The 20,058-nt window shown below is 42.8% G+C and overlaps 1 protein-coding gene across 1 annotated transcript; it reads left to right on the top strand.

Moving 5' to 3' along the window:
- Positions 1–4,051: 4,051 nt before the first annotated feature.
- Positions 4,052–5,714, top strand: LOC125514299 (flotillin-like protein 1). Its single transcript, XM_048679612.2, has one exon. The coding sequence runs from the start codon at positions 4,137–4,139 to the stop codon at positions 5,577–5,579; it is 1,443 nt and encodes a 480-aa protein (XP_048535569.1). The 5' UTR covers positions 4,052–4,136; the 3' UTR covers positions 5,580–5,714.
- Positions 5,715–20,058: the final 14,344 nt, after the last annotated feature.

Raw genomic sequence — 20,058 nt, 5'->3', positions numbered from 1 at the left:
TTTCTTATTAGGCTGTTTTTGTGCGTTTTTGCTTCTGTTTTTTTTGTCGGTTTTTGTGGGTATATTTTGGATGTTGGGTGAATATAAAATATATACACATAAGTAATGTATAATATGTGTATAAATTGTAATTCTATGAAAGATGCTCTATTATGTGCTTATTTCTTACATACTATTAAAATAGTGTAGTTTCAACATATTTGTATTTTCTGTGAAAATTCCACTACCATATGCATATTCTTGCATATTGTTGAAAGCACGTTTTTTTTGTATAAATTGTGTGTATTTTTTGTTATTTTACTATTTTATAATTTATTTCTTCTTAAAGGGTAATATCAATGTAACTACCTCATTCTTACTTACAAAACTTTATTTCCTTACAAAACTTCATTATTTTGTAGTGTTTGTTGCATTTTCTTTCTTTTTTAATGATAATACCAACGTCACTAATTCATTCCTTCTTAAAAAATTCTTTTTGTGAGAATTATACTATTATATACTTATTCATACATATTGTAAAAAGTGCAATTTCTGCATAAATTGTGTGCAAATTTCTCAATTTTTTATTTTTTTGTTTCGTTTCTCCTTAAAGGGTAATACCAATGTCATTAATTCATTCTTTCTTAATAAAACTCAATTATCTTAATTTTGATTTAGTTTTATTTTATTTTCTTTCTTCCTAAAGGGTATTACTAAGGCCTCTAATTCATTCTTTCTTAGAAAAACTTCACAATCTTATTTTTCATTTAGTTTTACTTTTATTTTATTTCTTATTTAATTGTAACACAAGTGTCACTAATTCATTCTTCTTAGGAAATTACCTTTACTATGAATATTTCACTATTATATGCTTATTCTTTCATATCAGAACAAAGCATAATTTATGTGTAAATTATGTGAAATTTTTGCCATTATTTGTTTTTTTATTTTCTTTCTTCCTAAAGTGTAATAGAAATGTCATTAATTATTTTTTTAGAAAACTCATTGTTTTTTTTGCTTTTTGTTAAATTTACTTTCTTCTTTAAGTGTAATGTGCATGTCATTCAATCCTTCCATCTTAGAAAACATTTTCTATGAAAATTCCACTATTGTATGCTTACTCTTTCATTTTGTAGAAAATGTAATTTTTATGTTAATTGTGTGTCATTATTTCATCTGCATTTTTCTTCTGTCTTTAAGGTTAATACTAATGCCACTAATACATTGTTTCTTAGAAAAAAAATATTTTTATTTTGTGATTCTGCTTTAGTAGTTAACTCTTTTTGGGTAATACCAAAACCACGAATTTATTCTTTATTACAAACCTTCATTATTTAGTTTTTGTTTCATTTTACTTTTTCTTTATTGGTAATGCCAATCTCACTAATTCATTCCTTATTAGGGAACTTTCTTTCTAGTGAGAATGCTACTATTATATAGTTTTCTTGCATATTACAAAAATTGCAATTTCTGTGTAAATTAAGTGCAAATTTCTCATTTTTTTTCCTTTCTTCTTAAATGGTAATACCAATGCCACAAATTCATTCTTCTCTAGAAAACTTCTTTATTTTGTTTTTTATTTAGGTTTTATTTTAGTTTATTTCTTCTTAAAGGGTAATACCAAAGCCTCTAATTCATTCTTCCGTTGAAAACTTCATTATTTTATTTTCGTTTAGTTTTTTATTTTATTTCTCATTTAATTGTAGCTCAAGTGCCACTAATTCATCATTTCTTAGGAAATTTCCTTTATTGCGAACATTTCACTATTATATGCTTATTCTTGCATATTAGAAAAGGTGTAAATTGTGTGCAATTTTTGTCATTTGTTTTTTATTTTCTTTCTTCTTAAAGTGTTATAGCAATGTCATTAACTCTTTTTTAGAAAACTTCAATGTCTTTATTTTCTTCTACTTTTTTTAATTTACTTTTTTTTCTTTAAGGGTAATGCATATGTCATTTGTTCATTCCAGCTTAAAAACTTTTTTATGAAAAATCCAATATTGTATGTTTATTCTTGCATATTATATTTTTCACTATTATATGCTTATTCTTGCATATTAGAAAAAAACATAATTTATGTGTAAGTTGTTTGATTTTGTACTCCCTCCTTTCCGGTTTATAGGGCTTATCTCAAAATTTTAGTTTTTTCATTTTATAAGGCTCAATTTGGTTGTTCCCCATCACATGTTCAGACTTCAAGGTGCAAGGAAAACAAGAGCATTAATTGGGTGTTTTTGCAAACTACAAAAAATATTCCACCACTCATCATCTACCTTGGTTGGTGAGATTTTTGAATTGAGCCTTATAAACCGGAAAGGAGAGAGTAGGTTATGTCTAGTAATTATGTCTAGTATTTAGATGTCTTGTGTGATGATTACTGGACATAAATGAATTATAATTATGGGTTTAAATACCCTCTTCTCTCTCTTCAATGATATGTATGTATGTGTGCATATATGTATTTTAAAAAAATGTATTCTATGCATGTATGTAAAAATAAATATATGTGTGTGAGAGTGCACATCTAGCCGCTAACAGTTGCATGCAAACACACCAGGGTACCATTTGGATAATGACTGTGACGGGTGTTTTGCATGTGATGAATTAACTTAATTAAATGCTAATGACCAATGCTTAATTAACCAAATATTGCATGTGTCCCACCCATGGGATCGAGGAAGAGGATAAGGTAGGTGGGGGTGAGTGAGAGTCCGTTCAAGGAGGAGATTGTGCAGTTGTGTGCGTGCTTGCATGCATCGCAGGGGAGTGGACAACTGGCTGGCTCCAGTTCTGCGTACCCTGGTGATGCAGGTTTGCTCTCGAGACCGATCCATCCACCGGGCTCTGACGCTCCGTTCGAGCAGAGAGCAGATCGACTGCAACAAATTTGTGGTCCGTCGATTGACCCAAATTATATTTTCAGTCAATTGATCTCTAGCTAGTTCCCAGATAAAGCTGGTCTTATGTGACAATCCATTTTAAAGGCTACATTTATATTGACTCCAATTTTGTGCGTTATCTGGACAGCCTTCAAGTGCACATCGAGCATTCATATGTATTAAGGCATGTACAATAGTTGATAAGATAGTTTTATCTTAAGTTTTACATGTAAATTAGAGATGACAAACAAACATGTCTACAATGGATCATCTCTTAGCCTTATCTTTAATAATTAGTTGTTCCTAAAAACATAGTGAGACAAATTATGCTAAGAGATCATCTCTTATCTTCTCTTAAATAAGATAAGACAAGCCTTCTCTTATGATTTCTCTATCTTCCACCTCATCATTTATCTATGTGGCACGTTTAAGATAGAACTATTGTACATGCCCTTACTACTGCAACGACTCTGCCAGAGAGTTGCTCTGAGCTGGTTAAACCGATCAAAACCAGAAACCTGTTCCGGTAACGAACAAAGCTCGATCGGTTAACGTCAATTCGGTTGATTCCAAGCTCGATCGGTCAACGTCAATTCGGTTGATTCCAAGTTTATTTCTTTACCCGATGATTTTTGCTTCGAACCACAATTAAAGCCAGGACCAACGAAGGGAAGACGCGTTGTCGTACTGCACACTCCATCGATGTCAACGAGGAAAATACCGTATAAAATCGTAACGCCCGTTTCTTGTGGCAACGAGTACATCACAACTCACAAGGCCACGGAAATGGACAGGGAACGACTCGATCCATTCGAGAAAAATGCTTGCGTCAAACTTCCGAAAAAAGACCAATAATGCTAAACATACAAAGGGTCACACGCAATTACACTTGTTTGTAAGATCCATGTAAATCAATGTATGTATAGCATTACTTGGAAAGGACCAACGCATAGATAATGTCTATAAATTGGAATACAATTTCTTACACGCTATGCTGACCAATTGGAAAATTAGCCCGGGCTGAATCAAGCGGAACTAGCTAAGAGCATCCCAGCAATGACCGGGAAATACAGGGCAAGATTTGTGTGACGAGGTTCCGTAAAAAAAAATGTTTTTTGGCGCAAAAAGAAAAGATTTATGTGGTTGCATGTGTTGACCAGCCTCGCATATATAACATGCTGCTGCGTACGCTTGTTGTCAGTTGTCATCATATCCATGTTCCTGGCAGCAGTCTAGCTCAGTACCGTACAGCCTGCACTTGTCATCTTCGCTTGCGCCATGGGGTTCGTGTACCGAATCGCGAGCCCGTCGGAGTACCTGGCCATCACCGGGTACGGCGTGGACGACGTGAAGCTGGCGAAGAAGGCGTGGATCGCGCCGGGGCAGCGGTGCGCGCGCTTCGACATCTCCCCGGTGAACTACACCTTCGAGGTGCAGGCGATGAGCGCCGAGAAGCTCCCCTTCGTGCTCCCCGCCGTCTTCACCATCGGCCCGCGCGCGGACGACGTCGAGTCCCTGCTCCGCTACGCCAAGCTCATCTCCCCGCACGACAAGCTCTCCCGCCACGTCAACGAGCTGGTCAAGGGCGTGATCGAGGGCGAGACGCGCGTGCTGGCGGCGTCCATGACCATGGAGCAGATCTTCCACGGCACCAAGTCGTTCAAGCAGGCCGTGTTCGAGAGCGTGCAGCTGGAGCTCAACCAGTTCGGCCTCGTCATCTACAACGCCAACGTGAAGCAGCTGGTGGACGTGCCGGGGCACGAGTACTTCTCCTACCTCGGCCAGAAGACGCAGCAGGAGGCCGTCAACCAGGCCAAGGTGGACGTGGCCGAGGCGCGCATGAAGGGCGAGGTCGGCGCCAAGGAGCGGGAGGGGATGACGCGCCAGAACGCCGCCAAGGTGGACGCCGAGACCAAGGTGTACACGGTGAAGCGCCAGGGGGAGGGCTCCAAGGAGGAGGCCAGGGTGACGGCGGAGGTGAGGGTGTTCAGGAACGAGAGGGACGCCGAGGTGGCGCAGGCCGACGCGGAGCTGGCCATGAAGAAGGCCGGGTGGGAGCAGCAGGCGAGGGTGGCGGAGGTGGAGGCGGCCAAGGCCGTGGCCATACGGGACGCGCAGCTGCAGGTGGAGGTGGAGCGCACCAACGCCGCCAGGCAGACGGAGAAGCTCAAGGCCGAGCACCTCAGCAAGGCCGTCGTGGACTACGAGATGAAGGTGCAGCAGGCCAACTGGGAGCTCTACAACCGGCAGAAGGCGGCCGAGGCGCTGCTGTTCGAGCAGGAGAGGCAGGCGGAGGCGCGCCGCGCGACTGCGGACGCGGAGTTCTTCGCGCGGCAGCGGGAGGCCGAGGCCGAGCTCTACGCCAAGCGCAAGGAGGCCGAGGGGCTGGCGGCCATGGGAGAGGCCCAGAGCGTGTACCTGTCCTCCATGCTCGGCGCGCTCGGCGGCAGCTACGGCGCGCTCCGTGACTACCTCATGATCAGCTCAGGCGTGTATCAGGAGATGGCGCGCATCAACGCCGACGCTATCAAGGGGCTCGAGCCCAAGATCAGCGTGTGGAGCAACGGCTCTGCTTCCGAGGGTGGTGACGGCGCCATGAAGGAGATGGCCGGGGTGTACAGGATGTTGCCGCCGTTGCTAACGACGGTGCACGAGCAGACTGGGATGCTACCGCCGGCGTGGATGGGCACTCTCAAGGGGGGCACCTCCACGTCCACCTGAGCTTGCCACGAAGCTTCAAGTACGTGCAGTCGCGCACCTTATATATGCCAGTGTGATTGTGAATGCGTGTGAGATACGTCAACATAAGGGTGTTTTATTTACTTCGGATAACATGTACTATATCTCTCATCTAAATGATTTGCTGGTGAATAAACCAAAAATGTGTCTACCTCTCATCTAAATGAAAAATAGCTATGATCGCAAAAAAAAGAGAAATAACTATGTCTCATCTTCCACAACAAAAAAGAACTCCCTCATCTAAAGCGTTTTATATTTGTTTATAGAGGGAGTACATCGTTCACCCGCAAAAAAAATATCATTGAATTTTATGCAGATATTTGTTGGGATTTTTTCCTTTTATTTTTGTGTTTTTCTAACATAGTACGAACACAGACGCTTGCACATACACTCATCTCTATGAACGGTATGCATACCCTATCCCTATGAGCACCTTCGAGAGACTGAGCCGGCACATCATCTTGTGATTGACAAAGCGTCACAGAAACTTTGTAGTCGATGGAAACGTCTCCTCCCACTGAACGCACATCGCAGAAAGGCCAGAAATAAATTCAGAAAAATGCGAGCATAAGTGTCAAGTTTAGGACTTAAACCATGATAGGCTGACGATACAACTGTCCTTCTAAAAGTCCAATCGCAGGTTGGTTTGCCTTTTTTTTGTGTCTGATTAATCAAATAGTGTAGGAGTTAGATGGATCCTAAAAAAAAAGCAAATCCATTTTTCTTTTCTGTCCCGTCGTAACGCTCGCGAAATTCGCTTGTTATATTAATATATAATTAAAATGATTGCTTTGAGATTTGTAATTATTTTGGCCATGTTAGTTTTGAGCATTGTGCGCGTGATTCGAATCGCGTGGCTCATGAGCTGGCTAGAAGGGCTAGGGTTGATCCTCCGGGTGTGTGGACGGACAATCCTCCCTCTTTTATCCGTAACCTTATTTTGGATGATTTTTCATTATTTGAGATGAAATAAAACTAGCCATGATGGCATTTCCTAGAAAAAAGGAAAAAAGGAAGAATGAAAAATAAAAGAAAACGGGCTGACTCTTCCCTACGAGTCGGGCTGCTACCATAGTCCCTATCCCGAGGCCCGTTACTTCCTGGCTGGGCCCATAGCCTGGCTGATATCCCGCAGGAGTCGGCCACCGACTCTCCATAGATATAGAACGGCAGTTGCTCAAAAAAAATAAAAAAGATAGATAGATACGGCTGGGCGAGCGGCACGGCCCTCTTCGCCGGACCCTCTTGCTGGCGACGATCATCAACCAGGTGCGTCTCTACCGTTCCCTGTCCTGCCCTTCCCGCTGTGCAAAACCGAGCACCCAAACCCTAATTCAAGCTATTTTGTACTTTGATTTTCTGCAAAAAAAAAAAGTCATCGGATGTCTGGGGCTTCAACCAAAATTGCTATGGGAACCTTCAATTGGGGCCTCAACCAAAAACTTTCAAAGTTAGCGTTTTGCCGCGTTGCCGTAGATAGAGTGCCGCCTGTGGCCTTGACCCCTGTTCTCCGATCTGGAGTTCTGAACCTTGTGTAGTTGTGTGGCTTTGCCGGTTTCTCGGCTAATGAAAATTCAGATTCAGGTGGCCTTAATGCCCCCCGGTTACTTCCAAAAAAATAAAATTCAAAGTTGGTGTTTGGGGCTAAGTTCACATATCGTCCCTTAGATTGTTCGGCCTGAAAATTTTACAGCATTGCTTTACTGACTTACTGTTGATAACTCTACAGCTTGCCTCCTGCAGAAAATAAAACTGCTTCAGTCTAAGAAAAGATGAGCAGGACTAAGAGGGGTGGCGACGATCGCACATGAAGGTCACATAAGAGTAGACGAGCTTGCAATAGTAAAGGAAGGGAATCCGAGCCGATGGCCTCATGTATGCTGCCTCTTCCTCTTTTATTAGCACCCCTTTTGACTTGATTGATTTGTAAAAGTTTTACCACATTGCTTTACTGTTAGTGAATCCACATTTTTCCCCTTGTTTTTCCCCCAAAAAATCATGCAGCAGTCTCGGAGAAGGTGCGGAAAGGTAAGAGGGGAACTAAGAGGGGTGGCGATGATCTCGCAAGCAGATCGGATGAGAGGGATGGTGATCTTCTCCCAATATCACATAAGAGTACAATAGTTCGCGATGGTAAAGAAGTCGTAACCAAGTCGTCGGCATACTGGCTCTTCCTCTTTCATCAGCATTCCCTTGATTGATTTGTATGTGATAGTTTTACAATCAAGAGATAATTTGTGGGCCATGGTTTTTAGAGAGAGAGAGAGTGAAAATGGGTTTGCTTGCACTAAAAAAGACCAAAATACATTCCAGTCTCCCCTGTCTAGATCTGCATGCCAATCACCAGCACCCTAGTCCCCAGCAGTGCTAGAGCAGCTGTCATGTAGGAGACCCTGACCGCGTGGGCCCACACCTAGCCCCGGCTCCTGCCCTGGACACGGCCATGTCATCATCCACGTAGTATGCCACATCAGCAAAACCACCCTAGGGGGGCCATTTAGACGGGTATCAATACATTGGGGCAAAACACCTGGAATCTGGTTTTCTAGGTGAGGGGTTGTTATTGTTTGTAATCCCGTAGGATCTACTTAACAGATCGTAAGCCAGACATTAGATCACCTAATAGCACAGATCAGAGAGATGGATTAGGTTCTTACCACCAATGGAAGAAGCCATTGGTGTCGACGGTGCGAAGTCCCGTGCCTGCTCGATGCAGGCTCGGTGAAGTTGCTCGTTGCAGGTAGCGGCGTCCCTCCGGGCGCCACCGGCACTGCCCTGGGACAGGGGCAGAGCTTGGAGATGATCTTCCCGTCGTGCAGCGCTCCCCCACATTGGTTAGGGTTTAGGGATGGGGGGAGCAGGAGTAAACCGTACGAGAACTTGTCTAGCGTAGGTGCCGGCTGCTCCCCCATCTTTTTATGTGTGCTGGCGACAGGGGACCAAAACTATAGTTGGTTAGGGTGCCCCCGATCAGGGCGCGTAAGTTGAGATCGAGAGGTACGAACGTTGGTTCGTGGCCTCCCTGTTTCTCTCTTTAACGTAACTTCATTTCTGGTCTTTTATTTTCGTTTTGGCCCATTGGGCCTCTAGATCAATACCAACATTCTCCCCCTTGATCGTTAGGCTCAATGACTTTTGTCCATTCTCCATAGGAATAATATACCAGAGTAAGGTGTTACAACAACCGATGAAAAAGCCATTGAACCTCAATATTCATAGCACACATCCTATTTCGAAAAGGAAACATTTTACTTATTGGGAGTGGTTTATATTAGCGGTCCCATAATTCCAGAATCAAGAGGCTTCCAATAATGCGATGCCGGCTACATGCTCATGAAATATATTGGGTGGTAAGCCTTTAGTAAGCGGATCCGCAAGCATACGTGCCGTACTGATATGCTTAACATTAATAGTTTGATCCTGGATTCTATGTTGAACAACATGGTACTTTAGGTCAATGTGCCTGGCAGCAGCACTTGACTTGTTATTGTTGGGGAACGTAGTAATTTCAAAAAAAAATCCTATGCACACGCAAGATCATGGTGATGCATAGCAACGAGAGGGGAGAGTGTGATCTACGTACCCTTGTAGACCGACAACGGAAGCATTAGCACAACGCGGTTGATGTAGTCGTACGTCTTCACGGCCCGACCGATCAAGCACCGAAACTACGGCACCTCCGAGTTCTAGCACACGTTCAGCTCGATGACGATCCCTGGACTCCGATCCAGCAAAGTGTCGGGGAAGAGTTCCGTCAGCACGACGGTGTGGTGACGATCTTGATGTACTACCGTCGCAGGGCTTCGCCTAAGCACCGCTACAATATTATCGAGGACTATGGTGGAAGGGGGCACCGCACACGGCTAAGAATATGATCACGTGGATCAACTTGTGTGTCTAGGGGTGCCCCCTGCCCCCGTATATAAAGGATCAAGAAGGGGGTGCGGCCGGCCAGGAGGAGGGCGCGCCAGGAGGAGTCCTACTCCCACCGGGAGTAGGATTCCCCCCCTTTCCTAGTTGGAATAGGATTCGGGAGGGGGAAAGAGGAGAGAGAGAAGGAAGGGGGGGGCGCCCCCCTCTCCTTGTCCTATTCGGACTAGGGGGGAGGGGCGCGCGGCCCAGCCCTGGCCACCTCTCCTCTCTTCCACTAAAGCCCACTAAGGCCCATATACCTCCCGGGGGGTTCCGGTAACCTCCCGGTACTCCGGTAAAATCCCGATTTCACCCGGAACACTTCCGATATCCAAATATAGGCTTCCAATATATCAATCTTTATGTCTCGACCATTTCGAGAATCCTCGTCATGTCCGTGATCACATCCGGGACTCCGAACAAACTTCGGTATATCAAAATGCATAAACTCATAATATAACTGTCATCGAAACCTTAAGCGTGCGGACCCTACGGGTTCGAGAACAATGTAGACATGACCGAGACACGTCTCCGGTCAATAACCAATAGCGGAACCTGGATGCTCATATTGGCTCCTACATATTCTACGAAGATCTTTTATCGGTCAGACCGCATAACAACATATGTTGTTCCCTTTTTCATCGGTATGTTACTTGCCCGAGATTCGATCGTTGGTATCTTAATACCTAGTTCAATCTCGTTACCAGCAAGTCTCTTTACTCGTTCCGTAATACATCATCTCACAACTAACTCGTTAGTTGCAATGCTTGCAAGGCTTATGTGATGTGCATTACCGAGAGGGCCCAGAGATACCTCTCCGACAATCGGAGTGACAAATCCTAATCTCGAAATACGCCAACCCAACATGTACCTTTGGAGACACCTGTAGAGCTCCTTTATAATCACCCAGTTACGTTGTGACGTTTGGTAGCACACAAAGTGTTCCTCCGGCAAACGGGAGTTGCATAATCTCATAGTCATAGGAACATGTATAAGTCATGAAGAAAGCAATAGCAACATACTAAACGATCGGGTGCTAAGCTAATGGAATGGGTCATGTCAATCACATCATTCTCCTAATGATGTGATCCCGTTAATCAAATAACAACTCTTTTGTTTATGGTTAGGAAACATAACCATCTTCGATTAACGAGCTAGTCAAGTAGAGGCATACTAGTGACACTCTGTTTGTCTATGTATTCACACATGTATTATGTTTCCGGTTAATACAATTCTAGCATGAATAATAAACATTTATCATGATATAAGGAAATAAATAATAACTTTATTATTGCCTCTAGGGCATATTTCCTTCAGTCTCCCACTTGCACTAGAGTCAATAATCTAGTTCACATCGCCATGTGATTTAACACTAAGAGTTCACATCACCATGTGATTAACACCCATAGTTCACATCGTCATGTGACCTATACCCAAAGGGTTTACTAGAGTCAATAATCTAGTTCACATCATTTATGTGATTAACACCCAAAGAGTACTAAGGTGTGATCATGTTTTGTTTGTGAGATAATTTTAGTCAACGGGTCTGTCACATACAGATCCGTAAGTATTTTGCGAATTCTATGTCTACAATGCTCTGTACGGAGCTACTCTAGCTAATTGCTCCCACTTTCAATATGTATCTAGATCGAGACTTAGAGTCATCCAGATCTATGTCAAAACTTGCATCGACGTAACTTTTTACGACGAACCTTTTGTCACCTCCATAATCGAGAAATATTTCCTTATTCCACTAAGGATAATTTTGACCAATGTCCAGTGATCTACTCTTAGATCACTATTGTACTCCCTTGCTTAACACAGTGTAGGGTATACAATAGATCTGGTACACATCATGGCATACTTTATAGAACCTATGGCTGAGGCATAGGGAATGACTTTCATTCTCTTTCTATCTTCTGCCGTGGTCGGGCTTTGAGTCTTACTCAATTTCATACCTTGTAACACAGCCAAGAACTCTTTCTTTGACTGTTCCATTTTTGAACTACTTCAAAATATTGTCAAGGTATGTACTCATTGAAAAAACTTATCAAGCGTCTTGATCTATCTCTATAGATTTTGATGCTTAATATGTAAGCAGCTTCACCGAGGTCTTTCTTTGAAAAACTTCTTTAAAAACACTCCTTTATGCTTTGCAGAACAATTCTACATTATTTCCGATCAACAATATGTCATTCACATATACTTATTAGAAATGTTGTAGTGCTCCCACTCACTTTCTTGTAAATACAGGCTTCACCGCAAGTCTGTATAAAACTATATGCTTTGATCATACTATCAAAGCGTTTATTCCAACTCCGAGAGGCTTGCACCAGTCCATAAATGGATCCCTGGAGCTTGCACACTTTGTTAGCTCCTTTTGGATCGACAAAACCTTCCGGCTGCATCATATACAACTCTTCTTCCAGAAATCCATTCAGGAATGCAGTTTTGACATTCATTTGTTGGATTTCATAAAATGCGGCAATTGCTAACATGATTCGGACAGACTTAAGCATAGATACGAGTGAGAAAATCTCATCATAGTCAACACCTTGAACTTGTCGAAAACCTTTTTTCGACAATTCTAGCTTTGTGGATAGTAACACTACTATCAGCGTCCATCTTCCTCTTGAAGATCCATTTAATCTCAATGGCTCGCCGATCATTGGGCAAATCAATCAAAGTCCATACTTTGTTCTCATACATGGATCTCATCTCAGATTTCATGGCCTCAAGCCATTTCGCGGAATCTATGCTCATCATCGCTTCCTCATAGTTCGCAAGTTCGTCATGGTCTAGTAACATGACTTCCAGAACAGGATTACCATACTACTTTGGTGCGGATCTCACTCTGGTTTACCTACGAGATCCGGTATTAACTTGATCTGAAGTTACATGATCATCATCATTAGTCTTCCTCACTAATTGGTGTAGTAGTCACAGGAACAGATTTCTTGTGATGAACTACTTTTCAATAAGGAAGAAGGTACAATTACCTTATCAAGTTCTACTTTCCTCCCACTCACTTCTTTTAAGAGAAACTCCTTCTCTAGAAAGGATCCATTCTTAGCAACAAATGTCTTGCCTTCGGATCTGTGATAGAAGGTGTACCTAATAGTCTCCTTTGGGTATCCTATGAAGACATATTTCTCCGATTTGGGTTTGAGCTTATCAGGATGAAACTTTTTCATATAAGCATCACAATCCCAAACTTTAAGAAACGACAACTTTGGTTTCTTGCTAAACCACAGTTCAGATTGTGTCGTCTCAACGGACTTAGATGGTGCCCTTTTAAACGTGAATGCAGCTGTCTTTAATGCATAACCCCAAAACGATAGTGGTAGATCGGTAAGAGACATCATAGATCACACCATATCTAATAAAGTACGGTTATGATGTTCGGACACACCATTATGCTGTGGTGTTCCAGGTGGCGTGAGTAGTGAAACTATTTCACATTGTTTTAACTGAAGGCCAGACTCGTAACTCAAATATTTTACCTCTGCGATCATATCGTAGAAACTTTTATTTTCTTGTTACGATGATTCTCCACTTCACTCTGAAATTCTTTGAACTTTTCAAATATTTCAGACTTGTGTTTCATTAAGTAGATATACCCATATCTGCTCAAATCATCTGTGAAGGTCAGAAAATAATGATACCCACCACGAGCCTTAACACTCATCGGATCTCATACATCAGTATGTATTATTTCCAATAAGTCAGTTGCTCGCTCCATAGTTCCGGAGAACGGTGTTTTAGTCATCTTGCCCATGAGGCATGGTTCGCAAGCATCAACTGATTCATAATCAAGTGATTCCAAAAACCCATTAGCATGGAGTTTCTTCATGCACTTTACACCAATATGACCAAAACGGCAGTGCCACAAATAAGTTGCACTATCATTATTAACTTTGCATCTTTTGGTTTCAATATTATGATTATGTGTATCACTATGATCGAGATCCAACGAACTATTTTCATTGGGTGTGTAACCATATAAGGTTTTATTCATGTAAACAGAACAACAATTTATTCTCTTACTTAAATGAATAACCGTATTACAATAAACATGATCAAATCATATTCATGCTCAACGCAAACACCAAATAACACTTATTCAGGTTCAACACTAATCCCGAAAGTATAGGGAGTGTGCGATGATGATCATATCAATCTTGGAACCACTTCCAACACACATCGTCACTTCACCCTTAACTAGTCTTTGTTTATTCTGCAACTCCCGTTTCGAGTTACTAATCTTAGCAACTGAACTAGTATCAAATACTGAGGGGTTGCTATAAACACTAGTAAAGTACACATCAATAACATGTATATCAAATATACTTATGTTCACTTTGCCATCCTTCTTATCTGCCAATCACTTGGGGTAGTTCCGCTTCCAGTGACCAGTCCCTTTGCAGTAGAAACACTTAGTCTCAGGCTTAGGACCAGACTTGGGCTTCTTCACTTGAGCAGCAACTTGCTTGCTGTTCTTCTTGAAGTTCCCCTTCTTCCCTCTGCCCTTTTCTTGAAACTAGTGGTCTTGTCTACCATCAACACTTGATGTTTTTCTCGATTTCTACCTTCGTCAATTTCCGCATTACGAAGAGCTTGGGAATCGTTTCCGTTATCCCTTGCATATCATAGTTCATCACGAAGTTCTACTAACTTGGTGATGGTGACTAGAGAATTCTGTCAATCACTATCTTATCTGGAAGATTAACTCCCACTTGATTCAAGCGATTGTAGTACTCAGATAATCTGAGCACATGCTCACTAGTTGAGCGATTCTCCTCCATCTTTTAGCTATAGAACTTGTTGGAGACTTCATATCTCTCAACTCGGGTATTTGCTTGAAATATCAACTTCAACTCCTGGAACATCTCATATGCTCCATGACGTTCAAAACGTCTTTGAAGTCCCGATTCTAAGCCATTAAGCATGGTGCACTAAACTATCAAGTAGTCATCATATTGAGCTAGCTAAACGTTCATAACGTCTGCATCTGCTCCTGCAATAGGTCCATCACCTAGCGGTGCATCAAGGACATAATTCTTCTGTGCAGCAATGTGGATAAACCTCAGATCACGGATCCAATCCGCATCATTGCTACTAACATCTTTCAACACAATTTTCTCTAGGAACATATCAAAATAAACACAGGGAAGCAACAACGCGAGCTATTGATCTACAACATAATTTGCAAAATACTACCAGGACTAAGTTCATGATAAATTAAAGTTCAAATAATCATATTACTTAAGAACTCCCACTTAGATAGACATCCCTCTAATCCTCTAAGTGATCACGTGATCCAAATCAACTAAACCATAACCGATCATCACGTGAGATGGAGTAGTTTTCAATGGTGAACATCGTTATGTTGATCATATCTACTATATGATTCACGCTCGACCTTTCGGTCTCCGTGTTCCGAGGCCATATCTGCATATGCTAGGCTCGTCAAGTATAACCCGAGTATTCTGCGTGTGCAAAACTGGCTTGCACCCGTTGTAGATGGACGTAGAGCTTATCACACCCGATCATCACGTGGTGTCTCAGCACGAAGAACTTTCGCAACGGTGCATACTCAGGGAGAACACTTCTTGATAATTAGTGATAGATCATCTTATAATGCTACCGTCAATCAAAGCAAGATAAGATGCATAAAAGATAAACATCACATGCAATCAATATAAGTGATATGATATGGCCACCATCATCTTGTGCTTGTGATCTCCATATTTGAAGCACCGTCATGATCATCATCGTCACCGGCGCGACACCTTGATCTCCATCGTAGCATCGTTGTCGTCTCGCCAATCTTATGCTTCCACGACTATCGGTACCGCTTAGTGATAAAGTAAAGCATTACAGCGCGATTGCGTTGCATACAATAAAGCGACAACCATATGGCTCCTGCCAGTTGCCGATAACTCGGTTACAAAACATGATCATCTCATACAATAAAATTTAGCATCATGTCTTGACCATATCACATCACAACATGCCCTGCAAAAACAAGTTAGACGTCCTCTACTTTGTTGTTGCAAGTTTTACGTGGCTGCTACGGGCTTAAGCAAGAACCAATCTTACCTACGCATCAAAACCACAACGATAGTTTGTCAAGTTGGTGTTGTTTTAACCTTCGCAAGGACCGGGTGTAGCCACACTCGGTTCAACTAAAGTTGGAGAAACTGTCACCCGCTAGCCACCTTTGTGCAAAGCACGTCGGGAGAACCGGTCTCGCATAAGCGTACACGTCATGTCGGTCCGGGCCACTTCGTCCAACAATACCGCCCAACCAAAGTATGACATGCTGGTAAGCAGTATGACTTATATCGCCCACAACTCACTTGTGTTCTACTCGTGCATATAACATCAACACATAAAACCTAGGCTCGGATGCCACTGTTGGGGAACGTAGTAATTTCAAAAAAAATTCCTACGCACACGCAAGATCATGGTGATGCATAGCAACGAGAGGGGAGAGTGTGATCTACGTACCCTTGTAGACCGACAGCGGAAGCGTTAGCACAACGCGGTTGATGTAGTCGTACGTCTTCACGGCCCGACCGATCAAGCACCGAAACTACGTCACCTCCGAGTTCTAGCACACGTTCAGCTCGATGACGATCCCCGGACTCCGATCCAGCAAAGTGTCGGGGAAGAGTTCCGTCAGCACGATGACGTGGTGACGATCTTGATGTACTACCGTCACAGGGCTTCGCCTAAGCACCGCTACAATATTATCGAGGACTATGGTGGAAGGGGGCACCGCACACGGCTAAGAATATGATCACGTGGATCAACTTGTGTGTCTAGGGGTGCCCCCTGCCCCCGTATATAAAGGATCAAGGAGGGGGTGCGGCCGGCCAGGAGGAGGGCGCGCCAGGAGGAGTCCTACTCCCACCGGGAGTAGGATTCCCCCCCTTTCCTAGTTGGAATAGGATTCGGGAGGGGGAAAGAGGAGAGAGAGAAGGAAGGGGGGCGCCGCCCCCCTCTCCTTGTCCTATTCGGACTAGGGGGGGAGGGGCGCGCGGCCCAGCCCTGGCCACCTCTCCTCTCTTCCACTAAAGCCCACTAAGGCCCATATACCTCCCGGGGGGTTCCGGTAACCTCCCGGTACTCCGGTAAAATCCCGATTTCACCCGGAACACTTCCGATATCCAAATATAGGCTTCCAATATATCAATCTTTATGTCTCGACCATTTCGAGACTCCCCGTCATGTCCGTGATCACATCCGGGACTCCGAACAAACTTCGGTATATCAAAATGCATAAACTCATAATATAACTGTCATCGAAACCTTAAGCGTGCGGACCCTACGGGTTCGAGAACAATGTAGACATGACCGAGACACGTCTCCGGTCAATAATGAATAGCGGAACCTGGATGCTCATATTGGCTCCTACATATTCTACGAAGTTCTTTTATCGGTTAGACCGCATAACAACATACGTTGTTCCCTTTGTCATCGGTATGTTACTTGCCCGAGATTCGATCGTCGGTATCTTAATACCTAGTTCAATCTCGTTACCGGCAAGTCTCTTTACTCGTACCGTAATACATCATCTCACAACTAACTCATTAGTTGCAATGCTTGCAAGGCTTATGTGATGTGCATTACCAAGAGGGCCCAGAGATACCTCTCCGACAATCGGAGTGACAAATCCTAATCTCGAAATACGCAAACCCAACATGTACCTTTGGAGACACCTGTAGAGCTCCTTTATAATCACTCAGTTATGTTGTGATGTTTGGTAGCACACAGAGTGTTCCTCCGGCAAACGGGAGTTGCATAATCTCATAGTCATAGGAACATGTATAAGTCATGAAGAAAGCAATAGCAACATACTAAACGATCGGGTGCTAAGCTAATGGAATGGGTCATGTCAATCACATCATTCTCCTAATGATGTGATCCCGTTAATCAAATAACAACTCTTTTGTTTATGGTTAGGAAACATAACCATCTTCGATTAACGAGCTAGTCAAGTAGAGGCATACTAGTGACACTCTGTTTGTCTATGTATTCACACATGTATTATGTTTCCGGTTAATACAATTCTAGCATGAATAATAAACATTTATCATGATATAAGGAAATAAATAATAACTTTATTATTGCCTCTAGGGCATATTTCCTTCAGTTATTCACATAGAAAACTGCGGGTTCATTATCGCAGTACAATGTCAGTGGTTTGGAAATGCTGTCAACCACTTTAAGTCCGGGAATGAAATTCTTTAGGAATACAGCCTGCCCGGTGGCCTCAAAACATGCTAGATATTCTACGATCATGGTAGATGAGGCAACTATCTTTTGCTTGGAGCTTTTCCACGATATGGCTCCTCCAGCGAGTGTGAATATATAACCTGACGTGGATTTCATACTATCCACACACCCGGCAAGATCAGAGTCTGAATAACCAATAACTTCCAGGTTATCGGACTTTCTATATGTAAGCATGAAATTTTTAGTACCTTGCATATAACGCAAGACTTTCTTTGCGGCTTTCCAGTGGTCCGGTCCTGGATTAGATTGAAATCTGCCAAGCATCCCGGTTACAAAAGCTAAGTCAGGGCGTGTACATACTTGAGCATACATGATGCTTCCGACAGTTGAAGCATAAGGAACCGACTTCATCTGATCAGTTTCATTTTGGTTCCTCGGACATTGGAATGTCCCAAACTTATCGCCCTTAACTATGGGGGCAGGTGAGGAAGAGCACTTATGCATATTGAATTTCTCTAGTACTCTCTCAAAGTATGCCTTTTGCGATAGTCCTAATGTTCCTTTGGACCTATCTCGATGAATCTCGATGCCAAGGACATACGAGGCTTCACCGAGATCCTTCATGTCAAATTTTGAGGACAGAAATCTCTTGGTCTCATGCAGCATATCTTTATTGCTGCAAGCCAATAGAATATCATCCACATATAGGACTAAAAATGTGAACCTACTGCCTTTAAATTTAACATATATGTAGTTGTCCACTTCATTCTCTTTAAAACCAAAAGTTCTAATAATCTCATTGAACTTTAGGTACCACTGCCTTGAAGCTTGCCTCAAGCCATATATGGATTTCTTTAAACAACATGCCATGTGTTCTTTTCCTTCCATGACAAAACCTTCAGGTTGAGTCATGTAAACTTCTTCTTTTAAGTCACCATTCAGAAATGCCATCTTGACATCCATTTGATGCAGCTCCAAATCATAATGAGCTACAAGTGCCATGACAATTCTGAAAGAATCTTTGGATGACACAGGCGAGAAGGTCTCCTTATAATCGATTCCTTCTCTCTGTGTAAAACCTTTTGCTACGAGTCTTGCTTTGAACCTTTCGACATTCCCTTTGGAATCATATTTGGTTTTGTAGACCCACTTGCAGCCTACCCTTTTGGCTCCATCAGGAACTTCTACTAAGTCCCAAACATCATTCGAGCTCATAGATTTCAATTCGTCTTCCATGGCTACCAACCATTTGGACGAGTCTTCACTTTTAGTGGCTTCTTTATATGAGGTCGGATCTTGTGCCTTCCCTATGTCATTTTCATCCTCACACATGAAAGTGACATAATCGCTAGAGATGGCCTTTTTCTTTTCCCGCTGTGATCTTCTCGTAGGCTCATTAGTATGTGCATTTTCTCTTGCCCGAGAAGGTTGAGGATTAACATTGGGTTGAGGATCATCATTTGGCTGAGGATCCTCATCATGCTGAGGATCTTCATTATGCTGAGGCTCCTCGTTGGATTGAGGATCCACTTCAGGTTCAGGATCACCAGTAGGTGTCTCGTGCATATTAGGCATAGGGATAAAGTTTTGTTGGATAGTCGGGGATGGAACGTACACCCGCTTCTCCTCAAGATCAATCGCCCTAACCTCAGTGACTTCATTATCCTCAAAAAACACCGCTTGCCTAGTTTCCACAAACTTGGTGGTATGACCTGGGCAATAAAAGCGATATCCTTTTCCTCTATGAGGATACCCAATGAAAAAACAACTAACTGTCTTTGGGTCCAATTTCTTAATATGTGGATTGAATACTTTAGCTTCAGCCGGGCAGCCCCACACTCGTAAGTAATTCAAGCTCGGTTTCTTTCCCGCTCACATCTCGTAAGGTGTGCTCGGTGCTGACTTAGTTGGAGCAAGATTTAGGATGTGTGCAGCTGTTTTCAATGCCTCCATCCAAAGGCTTACTGGTAAGTTCGCATGACTAAGCATGCTACGTACCATATCCATAAGAGTGCGGTTGCGACGCTCAGCTACGCCATTTTGCTGAGGTTCACCAGGCATTGAATATTGGGAAATTATTCCATTTTCAGCAAGATATTTTGCAAACGGTCCTGGAATTTGCCCGTAAGGAGCATGCCTGCCATAATATTCTCCCCTGCAGTCAGACCGTACTACTTTGATCTTTAGGTTGAGTTGATTTTCAACCTCGGCTTTATAAATCTTAAATTTGTCCAAAGCTTCGGATCGATCACATATGGGGTAAATGTAGCCATAGCGAGAGAAATCGTCTGTGAAGGTAATGAAA

Source organism: Triticum urartu, chromosome 6A (assembly GCF_056163025.1).
Source record: "Triticum urartu cultivar PI428250 chromosome 6A, HENAU_Tu73, whole genome shotgun sequence".
NCBI lineage: Eukaryota > Viridiplantae > Streptophyta > Magnoliopsida > Poales > Poaceae > Triticum > Triticum urartu.
Note: the sequence above shows the minus strand (reverse complement) of the source record. Positions and strands in the feature narration are given on the sequence as shown.